At 56.8% G+C, this 16517-nt stretch overlaps 1 protein-coding gene across 3 annotated transcripts; it reads left to right on the top strand.

The window, feature by feature from the left end:
* Positions 1-5657: 5657 nt before the first annotated feature.
* Ccdc124 (coiled-coil domain containing 124) lies at positions 5658-10430 on the top strand. Of its 3 annotated transcripts, none has more exons than XM_038326639.1 (5): positions 5658-5700; positions 8611-8780; positions 9537-9711; positions 9809-9923; positions 10015-10430. In XM_038326639.1, exons 2-5 carry the CDS (start codon positions 8622-8624, stop codon positions 10217-10219), a joined length of 654 nt encoding a protein of 217 aa, XP_038182567.1. In that variant the 5' UTR covers positions 5658-5700; positions 8611-8621; the 3' UTR covers positions 10220-10430. The 3 variants fall into 3 exon arrangements, with proteins under 3 accessions (XP_038182567.1, XP_038182568.1, XP_038182569.1); XM_038326640.1 differs by lacking the exon at positions 5658-5700 and adding an exon at positions 5833-5981; XM_038326641.1 differs by lacking the exon at positions 5658-5700 and adding an exon at positions 6024-6175.
* Positions 10431-16517: the final 6087 nt, after the last annotated feature.

Below are 16517 nucleotides of genomic sequence, written 5' to 3'. Positions count from 1 at the left end.
CTAGCCTGGTCTACAGAGTGAGTTCCAGGACAGCCGGAGCTACACAGTGAGACCCTGTCTCAAAATAAAAAAGAAAGAAAGGTGGGTGGGGAAGAAAAAGAAAAAGGAAGGAAGAATGTGGGCTCATTTTGGAGGTCTCCCCAGGTTCTGCACTGCACACCGCAAGGCTGTTGGTTGCCCCCACTGGATGCCGGCAGAAAGATTGTCCCCATATCAGCAAGCTCTCGGCCCACCTTATCCAGTGAAGCAGATTGTGGCTGGAGAGGAGGAGAGGGGTCAACCCCAGAAAGCAAACAGGCCCTTGGCCTCTGCTTTGTGTCCCCAGGGGCCTCGTCACATGCTGGGCTTCAAGCTGCCCAGCCCACTTCACATCAGGCTCCAGGGAGGCTGCTGGCTCTGGTCCTTTCTCAAACATTTGTTTTGAGACAAGATGCCTGCAGGTGAGTCACAGCCAGGGCAGCTGAGGGGAGAGGGCCCAGGCTGCAGCTGCACAAGCCCCAGGGCCAGATGGGAATCTGGGGTCACTTAGGAGGGACCAGCGCAAGGCAGGGTTAGGCCAGGGGGCCAGGAGATGCAAGGATTCCCATCCTGGGGTCTGGGAGGAAAATGACACACAACTCCCTGGTTGACAAGAGCAGGCACAGAATCTCCAGAGCAAGGGCTTCCATGACAGTGACAGTCTGGCGGTGGAACATTCTGGGGCTCGGCAGAGGTGGGGGTTCCTTAGAAGAGAAGATGCCAAGTCCCTGTAGACACCGTGGTAAGTTTCATTTTACATCAACTTTGATCAACTAAACCAGACACAGGGCTGGAGAAGGGGCTTGGCACTGACATCACAACTGCTCCTGCGTACCAGAGCCACGTGGTGCTCACAACAGCCTGGGACACCCCCTTCACACCTCTGTGGGCACAGACAGTCACACACAGAACATTTAAAACAGCAGATATACCAGGCAGGCCCCTGGCATCCCAGCATGGGGACATAGAGGGATTTGCTGGCCAGCCACTCTAGCTGAATCTGTGACCTCCAGGTTCAGTGAGATCCTGATCCAAAAGAAGGAGGCAGAGGGGAGGGGAAGGAAGTCGTGTAGCGCAAACTTCTGGGCTTCATCCACGGAGAACAAATAAAAAAATAATTTAGAAAAAAAATAACTTAGAAACACATTAGAAAACAAGGACGGCCAGGTGTCAGTGGCCCTCAGGAGACAGAGGCAAGCGGATCTCAGTCTCTGAGTTGGAAGCCAGCCTGGTCTACAGAGTGAGTTCCAGGACAGCCAGGGCTACACAGAGAAACCCTGCCTCGAAAAATCAAAAACAAAAACAAAAACAAAAAAAAAACAAGAAAAATAAAGCAATAAAAATAAAACCAAGACCAGGCTTGGTGCACAGTCATCTCAGCACTGGAGAAGTGGAGGCAGAGGGATTGCCACAAGTTCCAGGCCAGACTGGGCTGGCTTGAGAGATCCTGCCTCTAAACAAAAGAAGAAAAGCAGCAGCCACAACGATTAGTCCTGTTAAGTTTTATCTGAATTCCAACAACAACAACAAAATAATAAGGAAGAAATGGGGAGCCGCTTCTTACACCCCTCAACACGGCGGGGGTCCACCTGCAGCCCCTGTGAGGAGGGCCTGGACGAAGCTACCCAGAGTGTCTCTCTGCCTTTACCAGAGACTCACTTGGATGTTTGAATTCATTTTATCTGAACTGACTCCATTTTCTCCTTTTTCCTTCTATGTCTCCTACTGGGAGGAAACTAGAACTGGCCCCAGCCCCTCGGGGGGATCCTAGGCGGGCCCTACGGGCACCCCCACCCCTCCACAGTGTAGCTAGGGCCTCTGGGCCCCTACTGACTGAAGATAACCCAGTTTGCTCTGGCTGTGGATGGCTGGGCTTGCTGGCCAGGGTGCCGTGACCTCAGAAACATTTCATGTGTGGAAGATTAAGGCCTGATTCTGAGGACGAATTTCGCAAGTGTGTGAAAAATGTACCTTTCGGGAGGAGCTTAGAACGGTTCTCCAAGGTGTTTCCCTAGGAGCTGTATCAGAGGAGATGGCTTCAAACAGGGACGTTAGCACCAGCGTCCCCGCCTCCTCTTCCTGCAGTAGCAGTGGTGTGAACTGGGTCTGTTCCCAGGATGCGGCTGTGAGGGCAGCTTCTCAGCAGCCTCACTGTGATCTGCAGGGGCCATGTCAGTGCTTCCCCCTGTTTGTTGGTGTTTAAAGCCACGCTCTGTCAAAGGGTCTCTGTGTTTAGCGGCATCAACATGCTACACAGACTGTGGGAGGAACGTGAGCCTGCTGGCTGCCTGATCGGCCTGAGCTTAACTGAAAACGGATGAGCGATTTTGAGCGGAGTATGAACCCCACTCCTGTCACCTTCCACACGGGCAGAGGAAACATCAGGGTTCACAGCAAAACGAACTTCAGAGAAAGTGGTGGTGGCCGGGACAGCAGCCCAGGAGGCAGAGCACCAAGTGCTGGGTCCATTCCCAACATAACAGGGTGCGGTGCCCACCTTCCTTCTTCTGTACTCTCAGCTGGAGGCCAGCCTGCTCAACATCGACCCAAGGAGGTCACCCCAGCTGCTTGAGTTTCTGTGTCCAAACAAACTGTAAATTTATCATCATATCAAAGCAATGTCACATGTGAACTTTGCCATTTAGATAAAATTATGAAGTTTAATAACAAACACAGGCAATGGCTTTATCAGGACAAACGTTTGCGTTTCTCTGGGGGCACCAAACGCTGCTGTCACTCACCAGAGGCCTGCCTGCCTTCGTTGCTTAAGGAGGCAGAGACAGCACTGCTCGACTGTTCATGCTCTTTCATTTTCCTCATCTTTTTTCTTTCTCTGAAGCCTTGGCTGGCCTCGAACTCACAGAGATCCGCCTGTTGGGATTAAAGGAGTGCGCCACCACCGCCTGGCTTTCTTTTTTTTTTCTTTTTGGCTCAGGGTCTCCTGTGGCCCACTCTGGCCTCAAATTCAAGGCCAACTTTGAACTCCTGATCCTCCTTCCTCCGACTCCTGTGTCTTAGGGTGACAGAGGGTGCCACCACTCTTAACTGAGCTCCAGCGCTCACTTTTTTGAGACTTGTCTTACTGTGTAGCTCAGGCTGGTCCCAGACTTGTGATAATTCCCCTGCCTCAGCCTCCCCAGGGCTGACATAATGCATGTGTGCTACCGGCTAATTTCTTCTGTGAATACCACTCAATGTGGATGTCTCCATGGCAACAGAAGTACTGCGAGCAGGGCCTGGTGCAGGAGGGGGCTGTCCTTGTCGGGGCCCATCCCACCATCCCATCACTGCCGATGACAATCAGCTCTAAAGCACTGGAGAAAGTCGACTTCAGTGTTACACGTTAGCAATTGTGTCTCTTTTCCTTTGGGTCCTTCTCAGCATGCCCCGAGATGGGGGGCCAGCTCAGGCTATTGGGTTCAGCGTCTTTCCCCACTTCCTGTTTTGTAAAGTCTCTCCCAGCGACAAATACCTCGGACTGAACAGTCTGGTTCCTTTCACAGGGACTCACCTACCATCCCAGCTCTCAGGATGTAGCGCACCCAGATCCAGAGTGAGTTCTAGTCCAGACTGGGCTTGTAGTCCTCCGTCTAAACAAACAAACAAACATGGCCAGGTGAGGTGGTGCTCACCTTTAGTCCCTGCCTGCCAGGCAGAGGCAGGGAGATTTCTGTGAGCTCCAGGCTGGCCTGGTCTACACCATTTGTTCTCAGAACTAAAATAGGAACCTGAGGTCAGGGTCTCCCTGGAAGATACCATCTGGTGTCTGAGCCCTGAACCCGAGACAGGTTGGGGTGCAAACCATGAGACCCTGAGATGGGAGGAAACCCTCACCCGGGGATCTGTCTGAGCTGGACCCCAACCGTTTCCAATGCTCGAGAACCCTTCCTCCTAGGCTGGAGACCTGAAATTTTCCTATTTCCAGGAAGGGCACAGTCCCAGGGGTTCCTTTGCCACATTCTGACCCGCAGCCCTGAGGTGAGGGGACGAACCCCCACGCCTGCACCCAGGTCCGTAGGCCACATGCGCACCGGAAGGGAAATAGAACTTTAAAAACTTTAAAAGTGTCCTGCCGGAGCGCGGATCTTCCCTGGAAGCCCACGCCCGCGCCCCGGGGGGCCTTGGCTCCCCAACCTCTCTTAGTCACCTTGCGCCCCCGTGCCTGAGGCAGCTCCCCGAGGTGCTTTTCCATCCACGCAGCATCCGGCTTTCGCCACAGCCAAATTCTCTGGAAGTGTTGTTCCTCGCGCTGCTTCAGGGGACAGCAGGGCTGTGCTCCAGTCCCCAGCCCCACAGTGGGTGTGGAGATGGGCCCTGCTCTTCCCCGCTCTCCGGATGCCAAACAACACCCCAATGCCCGCAGGTCCCCAGTTCCCGGTATCACAGCCAGGGGAAGCGGAATCTGGCAGGACCAGGCCTGGTGGGTTGGGGAAAGGAGGCGGCGGAGGAAGCCCCGCAGGGCCACGGGGAGCTGGGACATGTCCAGCAGCGCTGAGGACGCCGTCGGAGGTTGACTCACTGAAAGCCGCACGCTTCCCTCCGTGCACCCTCAGAGAGCACCATCTCGACACACAGGGGCCCAAGGGTGAAGCATGGCAGGTTAAGATAAACTTAGTTACGGATGAAGTTACAGGTGTCCGAGAAGAGAAGCTCGGTGGGGTGGGGGAGTGAAGCTGAACCGAGCTGGCGGTGTCTTCAGGCCCTGCTGTGCTGGGAAACCACGCCTGGCTATGTCGGTTGCATTTCATTTCATTTATTTATTTTGGGTTTTCCAGACAGGGTTTCTCTGTAACTGTGGAGCCTGTCCTGGAACTCGCTCTTGTAGACCAGGCTGGCCTCAAACTCACAGAGATCCGCCTGCCTCTGCCTCCCGAGTGCTGGGATTAAAGGCCGGCGAGCGCTACCCTTGGTTTTTGTTTTTTGTTTTTGTTTTTTTTTTTTTAAATATTTATTTATTTATTATGTATACAATATTCTGTCAGTGTGTGTGCCTCAGGCCAGAAGAGGGCACCAGACCTCATTACAGATGGTTGTGAGCCACCATGTGGTTGCCGGGAATTGAACTCAGGACCTTTGGAAGAGCAGGGAGTGCTCTTAACCGCTGAGCCATTTCTCCAGCCCTGTTTTTTGTTTTTTGTATCGGTTGCATTTTAGTCTAATTCAATTTCTACTTGCTCTGATCTTCAGTTTTCCCATCAGGGCGTGACAAAGAATGCTGTTCTCTCTTTTGTCCCGAGCCAGGGTGGCCACTGACCTGGCAAAGTGCCCGGGAAAGGCCAGGCCAGGGCCCCATATGGGCACGGCCGCCCCCTGGCGGCCCCGCAACGAATGTCGTTCATAGACCCCATGTGACGTCGGCGCCGCCATCTTTTTTCCGGGCAGCGGCCAGCTTGGTAAGGTCATTGTTGTAGCTTGTAGCTTTATCTTCTGTCTTTGTTTATCAATATATGAAACGAGACTATAAAATGATATTTAGAAACATAATTTACTCGGAAAAAAGAAGAAAATCTGGCAACATTGGTTAAGAACTTTTTTTTTTTTTTATAGAGGAAAACTGGTAGAGGAAAGCCTCTACCAAGATGGCGGCATCAGCTAGCGTCATGAGCGGCGCGCCACCGATAGGTGAGTGCGCAGACGCCGTGACGTCACGGACACGCGACCGGGCCGGTGCCGGGGGAAGAGGTAGGAGCGGCTGCGGCGCGGGCGGAGCCGGGCTGCGGGGCTCGCTGGGCAGGCGCGGCTCGGCCTGGGGTCCTTCCGCCGGGAAGACGGAACCGGAGATGGGGTGTCCGGGGGTGGGCGCTCGCGCGCGCAGGCGCGGCAGACGGCGGGAAGCGGAGCCCGTTCCCGGGCCCAGCCCGAGCCTGGAGGGCTTCCTGGAAGAAGAGGCTTTTCCCCGGATTTTTTTTTCCTGCCGTGCGGCCGGCACTCACGGGGAATTACGTGGGCACTTTTTGAGACGGGTAATTTGGACCCCTGGCTCATTTTGTAGCCTAGGCTGCCTCGAACTCGGTGTAGTCCTCCTGCCTCAGCTTTGCCAAGTGGCGGGATCACATGCGTGCGCCAGCGATGCCCGGCCTGGGAACATTTTTCCTGGTGGTTGTCGTTTCGTAGGTCGGGAAACCGAGGTGGTGGTGCCGACTTGATCTGGTTCCTGGTGAGGGCCCTTTGCACATGGCCTCCTTTGTGCGTGTTGGGGGACGATGATTTGTTAAATGATAAATATACAGTAATCACTCAGGCAGGATGCCTGTGAGTTCCAGGCCAGCCTGGGTAAGATATCGGGGCTTCGTCTGGAGAAAAATCGGGGAGGGGGCGTGGGGAGAGAGAGAGAGAGAGAGAGAGAGAGAGAGAGAGAGAGAGAGAGAGAGAGAGAGAGAGAGAGAGAGAGGGACCGCCACGCCCACCCTGACCCGAAGTTTCAGTAGGCGTTTACTGGGTTAGCCTGGCAATGTGCGGCATATCCGGTCACCCCAGCACTGCTGAGGCAGGAGGATGGAAAGTTCCAGGCCAGGTGTCAAAAGGTCCTATGGCACAGGGCTGATTGCTGTCTGAATACTCAAACGCAGGCAGGTGTGGCTGCCACGGGGAAAGGATTCAGAGACTCCATGGAGTGGAGCTGGGTGCCTCAGTTTCCCGGGTGTCCAGGAGATTCCTGGGAGCCCCAGAGCTTTGCTGCTGACCGTTCTCTGCCAGCTCGGTGGGGTCCAGCTGGGGTGTCTTGTGCAGACAAGGGCTCTGATGCCTGCCCCATGGCAGTGTGTGCGTGTATGTGTGTCCCTGATGAGGAAACTGAGGCACACACACGGGTGTGCCTTGGCCACCAGCAAGGGGACCCAAGCTCTCTGCTACACATTGCACTGTGTTCCTGTCTGACTAACATCCTGACTGTCTGAAGCAGAGCAGTGCTTAGGAGCCAGGTCACAGCCTCCACTCCTGCATGAACTGGTCCTCTTGTGCCACCCCTGCCCACATGGTGCCCATCTGTGCTCACACACAGCAGCTGAATGGGGCTTTGTGAGCCGAGTCCTGCTGCCTTCTCTTTCCCACCGCTCACCTCCGGAGCCTCCCTCCGACCCCTGTAAACATACAGCCTCATTCCTGCCCCAGGGCCTTTGCATGCTGTGAGCTTCACACAGAGAGAGGGCTGAAAGGTGCTGATGTCGGGTGGTCCTGGACCATACAGTACTGTCACTCATTTTGTGGCACTGAGTTGGGGATGTGGGGGAGGCAGAGAATGTTCCAGATGAGGGCACTAGGCAGTCTGGAAATCTGAGGCCCCGTATGTTGCAAGCCTTGGGCAGGTGGGTTTTGGTGTGGGGGTATTTCAGCCACGATTGCTTTTTGATATGGACTCATTGTGTGGCGAAGATGGCCTGAAATGGGTGATCTCATGCCTCAAGCTCCCCAGTGATTGGATCACAGACCTATCCCTCCTGACGGAAGAGATGTGCTCCTGATAGCCCCACATAGCCTCCCCTCACCTGAGGCCAGACTCCTACACCGGGGTGACTGACCATCCCCACAGTTAAGGTTCTGGTTGCCATACAGTACCTTCCCGAGGCGTGCGTGCGTGTGCGTGTGTGTCCTTTCATCTGTAGAATCCAGTGTGAGGTTCTGCAGAGTACAGGGCTCCCACATGGCAGTGGGAGACACTGCAGGGCTCCAGTACAGCGTGGCTTGTAAGAGCCAACGATGACACGGGTGGGGGGATCAGACGCACTGGGTACAGCGTGTGCTGCCCTAGAGTATCCTCCCACGACACAGCCACGGTCACGCAGCACTACCTCCGCCTGACAGAGGCCATGTGGTGTAGAATCTGTTGACAGGAAATGAAGTAGAGCAGGGGCTGGGACAGGGAACAGAAGTGACTGTTGATAGAATGGGGTCTTTTGGATGAGACAATGGTAGTTTCTGTACAACACTGTAGTTGTAGTTTAAAGGTTATTTCAAAAGGCCCAGAAGAGACCCAGCCATAGCCCCTGCCTAGAACCCCCAGTGAGGGGCTGGGGGCGTGGCTCAGGGGTGGAGCCCTGTCTAGGTTGTGTAGGCTGAGGGTTACATATTCTAATGTAAGAGGAAAGCCTGCTTGAGAGGTATGTATGCCCCGTTGCCATCCCAGCAACTGACAAGGGTTAGAGAGAATCACGTTTTCTGGCCAATCTGGGCTACATAGTGAGACTTTGTCTTTTTTTAAAAAGATTTATTTATTTATTTTTTTTTTTTTTTTTTTTTTTTTTTTTTTTTTTTGGTTTTCGAGACAGGGTTTCTCTGTGACTTTGGAGCCTGTCCTGGAACTAGCTCTTGTAGACCAGGCTGAAAAGATTTATTTATTATGTATACAGTGTTCTGCCTGCATGTATGCCTGCAGACCAGAAGAGGGCACCAGATCTCATTATAGATGGTTGTCAGCTACCATGTGGTTGCTCGGAATTGAACTCAGGACTCTGGAAGAGCAGACAGTGCTCTTAACCTCTGAGCTACTCCCCAGCCCCAGAGACCCTATTTTTAAAATTGTTGTTGCATGCAGTCTGTAAGTCATGGGTGGGCACTGGCCGCTGTCCAACACTCTCAACAGTGCCCTCCCTGCAGCCTGCTGAGGGATGCCCAAGAAGTTCCAGGGCGAGAACAGCAAGTCGGCAGCTGCCCGAGCACGGAGGGCTGAAGCCAAGGCGGCAGCTGATGCCAAGAAACAGAAGGAGCTGGAAGATGCTTACTGGAAGGATGAGGACAAACACGTGATGCGGAAGGAGCAGCGTAAGGTGGGTGGCGCTGCGGCCTGGGGTCAGCCCTAGGTAACCATGGAGGGATGTGGACGCAGCAGCTAGCTGAAGTGGTCCTGCTTTTGTCCCCAGCCTTAATTGTGTCCCATTCTTCACCTTTGAGCCCCAGGTGCCAACTTGGTGCTTGAGGAGCAGTTTCTGGCGTGCTGACAGGTCAGCCCACTAGGGGGCAACAGAGACCCATAGTCCCCTCCTCAGGCCTCACCCTGCTGGGCCCCTGAGATGACAGGTATCAGCTTCCTTTGCGCTTAGCCATTCTTCCTGCCTCAGCTTCCCCCACAGCTCGGGATACTACAGGATCAAACCGTGATCAGAAGATTTTTGTGTGTCCCCCTCAAATCTGATGACCCCTTGGTCCTGGGCTCTTGGAACTTTCTGGAAACTGTTCCTTCTTTGGGCACAGGATCTACCAGCACACAACCCTGCCCAGGCTCTCTGCCCTGGGGAGTCACAGTGGGCAGCTGCTGTCCAGAGGCACTGTGGCTGGGCCTGGCCGAGAGCAGGGTGGTGCTGCTGCCTCTGACTTAAGGAGAAACTGAGGCAGACTCCAGTAGCTGCCCTCAAATACCTTTGACTGTGAACTCAGGTAGGCTTTCCTGCCTGTGTTTGGGGCAGAAGCTCAGGGAGTGAGTACCCTTGTGAAACACTTTAGCTGCAAGAGTGCCCTGGGGGATCGAAAGGAAGGGATCAGCACCCACTTGGGTCCCACCCGTGGTGACCCCGTTACTGTCGTAGGAAGAGAAGGAGAAGCGACGTCTGGAGCAGCTGGAACGTAAGAAGGAGACACAGCGCCTGCTGGAGGAGGAGGACTCCCGGCTCAAGGGCGGCAAGGCCCCTCGCGTGGCATCCACAAAGGTCACCCGTGCGCAGATTGAGGACTCCCTGCGCCGAGAGCAGCGTGCTGAGCCAGGTGCGCGGGGTGCCGGGGTGGCGGGGGCCATGCACCCCCAACCACAGCTGCTCACATCCTGTCCCCATCGTATCGTGCCCCCCCCCCCCCATTCCAGTGGAGAAGGTCAAGAGCCACTTGGAGCTGCCGCTGGAGGAGAATTTGAACAGGCGTGCGCAGGAGGAGGGCAGCTTGGAGGCGCGCACTGTAGAGGACGCTATAGCAGTGCTCAGGTGGGCGTGGCCTGTGGGAGGTGGGGCGGGGCCTTGCAGGCATGGGCGGGGCCTAGGCAAGGACTTTGGGAGCTGACTCTAGGCCCCACAGTGTGGCAGAGGATGCAGACCGGCACCCCGAGCGCCGTATGCGTGCGGCCTTCACCGCGTTCGAGGAGGTACAGCTGCCACGACTGAAGCAGGAGAACCCCAACATGCGGCTGTCACAGCTGAAGCAACTGCTGAAGAAGGAGTGGTTGCGCTCACCAGACAACCCTATGAACCAGCGTGCGCTGCCTTTCAATGCACCCAAGTGACAGAACCAGGCCTGAGTCCAGCTTGTCCAGGTCCAGCTCATCCAAGTCCAGGTGTCCCCCAGCCAGGCCTGGGGATTCAGAGAGTTCCGAGCCAGTGATTTGCCCTCAGCAATCCAGAGGGTTCCCCGCTCTGAGCAACACCCAGCCCCTGTGCACCCTATGGAGCCCGGCTGAGCACCTGCCCAATAAAGGCTGTGGTGAGGCTGCCTGAGGCCCATGTCATGTGTGGTGGGGACTGTTTGGAGGGAGGCATGGTGTGATAGCCATGTCCAAACCTGCCGGCCCCAGCACAACGGGGCAGGGGCAGTGTTTGCAGAGATGGCTGAGGCCACACAGCAGCAGGGGCAGCCTCGAGCTGTACTCACCCTGAGCTGAGGTATGAGGCAGCTTTCTTCTGGCTGACAGGCAGGGAACATGAGGGTGCTGGGCCGCCTGAGGACGGCAGGTAGACACTGATCCTGAGGTGTGAACCCAGAACTGCTTTCTGTAGCATTAACCCTGAAGATCAGAGAGGGCGCTGGAGAGACCCACACACCTGTGTAGGCAGTGCAAACTGCCTGCCAGTGTGCTGAGGGCTCTTAGACCTGGGCTGTGTCCCTACTGCGGAGTGGCTGGACAGGAAGTGCTCTGGGGGTGTGGTCGGTGAGGAGCACTCACTGGAGAGCAGAGAACTTCTGGCCTGCCTGGGAAGTGGCACTGAGCTGCTGGACTCCTGGCCCCAGTGGCCCCAGAACATTAAAATGGCCATCGTGGGGAAACAAAGGCACAAGGGCAGATATCAGGTCTCACAGTGGTGACAGCCACACACAAGGTCCTCATCTGCCGCCTGTCGCCTCAGCCCGTTTTTTTCTTGGATTCTCCCTACGTTGCAGCTGTCCCCTCAAGACCTGTGATCTCTGTTTCTTGTACCAAGAGGAAAACAGGCCTCCCTGCAGGTGTTCCCGGATTCCAGAGGGCCAGGGCTGCGCCGAAGGGGCTGGTTTAGATCCATGAAATAGGCCTTGAGAGAGTGAGAGAAGGACCCACCCGTGCACAGGCTTAGCCCTCGACAGGGGGCGTGCCTAGAAGAGCCTGGGGCTGTAAGCTGTAAAATAAGTGTGGCCAGAGGACTCAGGAATGCGACTGACTGACAGCACTTGGCTCCGGCCTCAGGACTGGGAAGTGAAAAAAATTCCTAAACTTGATATGGGGTGCTTGCCATCCCAGTACTCACTTGGGGTGCCTGCCTGCTATCTTGGCACTCGGCAGAGTCAGCAGTTCACGACCATCCTTGCTCTGGGGTGATGCCAAGGCCAGTTTGGGCCCCACGGTTTTAAATGGGTTGTGGGGAGAGAGGGTGGGTACCCAACAATGACTGGACAAGGCTCTGGATAGCGGTTCACCAAGGGGAACCCCGAGAACAGGACTAGAGGGTGCCTGGCATCTCTGGAAAAGGCCTGGTGAGGGTTAAGGGAGGGAATAGAAAGGCCCCTTGCAAGGGGTGTGGGAGCGATGCAGCAGCTGGGCGTTCACGCCCCTGAGCTGTGTCTCCCTGAGCTGTGTCTTGAGCACTCCCGTGCTACCCACCCCTCACCCCAGTGATGCTAGGCTCCAGGTGCTTCAGCTACAAAACTGGCCTCGGTAGCTCATGAAATGGTGTTCGCATCCCCCTTGGCTGCGTCCAAGATCTTAGGCTCCTGCTCTTGGGAGGCTGCAGCAAGAGAATTTCCAGAGTTCAAGGCCAACCTGGACTACAGACACCTCTCCAAAAAAGAAAAGAAAAAATTATTCAGAGAGCTGGAAAGATGGCTCAGTAGGTAAGAGCACTCATTGCTCTTGCAGAGGACCCAGGTTCATCCGATCCCAGCACCACATGGTGCCTCACAACTGGAGTGCCAGGGGCTCCGGTGACCTGAGGTTTCCGAGAGCACCAGATACAAACGTTGTGCGCACACATATGCACGTACAGACACGTGTCCAGACGAGACACAGCACATAAACGTTGACAGGGTCTGATTAACCAATGTTGACCTTCCTCCTGCTGGGGGCCCCATTCTTTCACGGACTCCCCACACCCTCTGAGGAAGGCATCCCACGGACGGCCCACTGGCCAGTTAGGTCTCCTGGTGAGAGGAAGAAGTCAGCAGAGGGGGTAGGGGCGTGGGGCCCACTGCAGAGCATGGGGAGCCACACAGGCGAGTTCCTGCAGAGAGAATACAAAGGATCAGAGCCATGTGTGGTGGCTCTCGCCAGTCTGAGACAGGAGCGTCCAAAGCGAGGTTGAGCCATATACAGAGACACAGTATCAAAATAAATAATACACAGACAGGCGCGGAAAGACAAGGCTACAGCCTTTGTTCTGTAGCAAAGTCGCGTCGCCTGGAATTCCGGCCTGCGTCTGCGCACTAGGAGAGGGAAATCCCCGGCTCCGGGGGGGGGGGGGGGGGGAGGAGGGCGAGAGACGGGAGTTCCGCGCTGCGCATGCGCAGAGCAGTTTGTTCCTCACCTGGGCTTTCCCTGTGCGAGGAGGGGGGGTGTTGCATTTCCCGCGCGCATGCGCCAGTCGCTGCAAGTCCCTGGTGACTAGGGGAATCCTCCACCGCCCCAACGCCCACGCGGTCCGGGAAAACCGGCTCGAACCAGAGTAGAGCTCCCAGCGAGGGCGGCGGGGGCGGGTTGCCAGCGGGGTCTTCCCCACGTTCCCGCCCTCGCGGTCGCCATGGCAACCGCGCGGGGGCTGCAGAGTAAGAGGAACGGGGAAGTCGGGCGGATGTGCGCATGCGCCGCCGGAACAGGGGTTTCCCTCAATGTGAGGACGTGGCCGAGGCGACGGGGACAAAGGGACCCGCACGGTGCTGCAGCGGAGCCGGGCGTCTTGGTCCCGTCGCCCAGCCCGACCCAGGAATTACCAAACTCGCGGCCCTGCACACCTGTGAGCCCAGCACTTCTTGGAGGCAGGAGAATTAGGAGTTCGAGGCCAACGTGGGCTCCAAGAGGCCTTGTCTAAAAATTAAAAATAGATCACAGGCACAGAAACTGCAGCCATAATTTGGTTCCTCATTTCCCTACCCCCAACCTCTTCCCCAGCATCTTTTTCCCAGAGTCTCCCCACTCTCATCTTTCCCCTTCCCCTTGTGCCTACCATCTCCCCGCAAACCCCCCAGCCCCTTCCCATAACCCCTTCCACGCCTCCAAGTCCGCATCCCGGGCCTTGAACTCCAGCCTAGAGTACAAGAACGTGCAAAGGCGTGGCGCCCTCAATGTGAGCGCCTTTGGTGTCCTCCAGGACCAGGACCCTGGCTGCGCCCTTCCCAACGCATCACGCGGCTGCCTTTGTCCTCAGCTCAAAGCTTGCTTCCTTTCATCCTTCCTTTGTGGGGAAAGTGAACCGCAAGGAGGGTCAGGCCCCAGCGACACCCTGAACACTCCTTGTCCTCGGTCCCTAGGACCGAGGTCCCCAGCGACAGGGCAGTCCCACTGTGCTCCTGAAGTTTTGGGGACGCCCTGCAGAAGGCACGAAGGACCTTCTGGGCTGGGTCCAAAGACCCTTCCTAAGAGGCTCTCTGCACAGCCCCTCATTTCTTGAGGGTGGGTCGCCCCAGATGCAACTCCTGCTCCCCAAGTGGCCTTTGGCTCCTCTTTCTCCTGGGAACGGAGAACCTTAGGGACGTGAAACCCTGGCGAGGTGGCCAGTGCGGACGCCGGCAGGGGTCGGTCACCTTGAGGCTGTGGAAGAGGAGTGCGAACAGTTGTCACAGGGCGGAGCTGGCAAAAGGGCCCAAAGGCTGTGGTCCGGAGGCTGGATCGGTCCCGAGGGACGCTGGGGTTGGCCAGGGTGGGGCTCGGGAGAACTCAGGTTGGTCTTCTCGCTTGCCGGAAGAGGGAGGGAGGTGTGCAGGATGGGAATGTGACCTGTCACCGGGCTATCAAGGTGTGTCATGAGGCAGGAATTGTAGGCAAACCGTGACTCGGGGACTCCACTTAGGTTCAGGGTCCCCACAACGATGGAATCCTTTGTCCCAACCGCTTCCCGACTTTCTGCATCGGGACACAGCGCGTGGGGAGGTGTCCTGTGGCGCCATGTATCTGCCGCCCTCCCGCGAGCTCTCTCCTGCACACCCCGAGGTCCCACTTTCTGTCTTCTCTCTCCGGGCCTTCCCCGCGGCTCCGCGGTGGGAGGGTTGCTCACAGTCCGCGTGTCGCCGGCGCATCCCAGCCCCGCCCATCTAAGGAATCCCCGGCCACCGCGGGAGCGCGGCGCAGCTCACGAAGTGCTGCGGGGCTGGTGGGGGGGGGGATCAGCGAGAGGGGGACGGCTATTTTTAGAACATATGGAAGAAAAGGGGAGGGAAAAAATACAAAAACCTAAATAACAACAGAAACGAAAAATGATGGAGGCTCTTAGAGACCTCCAGGCTCCCAGGAGGAAATCCCCCTGCCTCAGACAGTGGCAGAAGGTGGGTGGGTGCTCAGGGGTGGGGCTTGGTGGGAGGGGCTACGAGGGTGGCTGGTGGGGGAACCACATTGAGAGGACAAAGCAAGACATAGCTAGCGGCCCAAATCTCAATCTTGAGAGCCACCTCAGAGGTGAGCTGGGGAAACTAAGGCTTGGATTTGGTCAAGATCATCAAAAGGTCTCTGGCCTCTCCCCAGCCCAGGCTCTGCTTGCCTTCTCCTTAAACACTCCAGACCCCAGGAGGCGCATTGTTCTGTCTGGGTGATTTGACCTTCACGGTCCTGCCACCCGGGCCTCCGCCGTTAGCGGCGAAGGGGGGGGACCCCGGCTGCGTGGGCGGCGTCTCCTAGTCAGGCACAGGGATGGATAAGTTTTCTCCCCCTGCCTCTCTGGTCACTTCGACCCCCCTCCCCTCCTAACTGCGACCTTCCAGCCTGGGCCGCGTCATTAGCTGCGGGAGTGTCCAGGCGTCCCTCCCGTTGACCATCCCCTGCCCCAGGACTCCGTCCCCGGCGGCCTCTCGGGCTCAGCTTCTTGCTGAAGCGCACTCCCCTGGGGGAGGCAACGGCTGCTGCCCCTGACTGGGGTGAGGGGCAGGAATTCCCTGTCCCTGTCGTAGCCTCAGTATCCCCCGTCTGCAAACTGTGCGCTTTAAACCAGCGGCCACCCAGGGTCGCCCCAGCCCTTGGAGCGCACTGGGAGCCGCGGAGGGGACACCTGACGGTCCCCAGCGGGCTGGGGACTGGGGTCCGCGCTGTGGCGGCGCGTGCTCTTCGGTTCTCACGCCCTTGCCTGGCCGCCTATTCACTTGGTTTTGCTCTCGGGCCGGGACGCAGGGGCTCCAGTAGCTGAGGCCGGAGACTGCTGGTGAGTTACAGACGGAAGCAGGGGAAGGGTGGCAGAATGACAGGGCGATGAGGTGGGGTTGTCTTTTAAAGCGGCTTCCCAAGTCCGGGTACCTGCAGGAGCCACGGGGTGCTCCTTCGCTTTCCCCAGACCACGGCAAGCTGAGACTGCCCCAGAACAAGCCCTGAGTCCCTGGGGGAAGGGGCTGAGCTGGGGACTGGGGATGCTAGTCACACAGCGTGGTGGCAGTCCTCGAGACTTCCTGTAGTACCTTCCTGGGGCACTGGTGCCTATGTTTGGCGGGGATTCCCCCAGTTGTGGAGGATGGAAGCGTCGGAGATGACCTGACAGACACAGAATTTAGCTCTGGCTTTCTTTGTGTCAGCCCCTGCGGTGGGTAGGTCCAGAGAGGGATAGTACTCACCCAAGGTCACCCAGCAAGGAGCGGGCAGAGCAGTCATGAGCCTACCCTCCTTCGGGTGGGGTCCTGTCTGGGTTTTTCCCATCCTGCCTTCACTCTTGAGCGTGGGATGTAAGGCCCCTCAAACTGGTTCACAGGAATTACAGAGATTAAGTTAGGGTCCCCAGGGCTACTTGGCTAAGAAGGAGCTTGGAGACTGCCTGAAACCTTAGCAGGGAAAAGCCCAGGGGGCAGGTGTCTGGAGGGGGCCTACAGAGTGACCTTGGCAGCCCCTGCCCTCCCCAGCCACTGTCAGCTCTAGAGAAGCCGGAGTCCCCTGCTACCTACATAGCCACTGCCCCTTGCTCACGTCCTAGGAAGAGAGAAGTGGCACTTTCAAGTTCACAGCAGCGAAGGAGGAACCAGAAGGTGGAAGGGAAACGGGGAGTGCTGGGAACAGGCAGTATGCAGGGCCCAAGGCTCAGGGGTGAGGCCTCTCTGGCATGGGCCTAGGGTAGCTTTAGGGACACCCAAGGTCTCATTACAAATTACATTTCATTGTATTTTGGGAGAAAGTCTCATCACATAGTCCCAACTGACTTTGAGCTCAGAGGTTG

The sequence above is a fragment of the Arvicola amphibius genome, chromosome 4 (assembly GCF_903992535.2).
Source record: "Arvicola amphibius chromosome 4, mArvAmp1.2, whole genome shotgun sequence".
Lineage (NCBI taxonomy): Eukaryota > Metazoa > Chordata > Mammalia > Rodentia > Cricetidae > Arvicola > Arvicola amphibius.
This window is presented reverse-complemented; position numbering and strand designations above follow the sequence as displayed.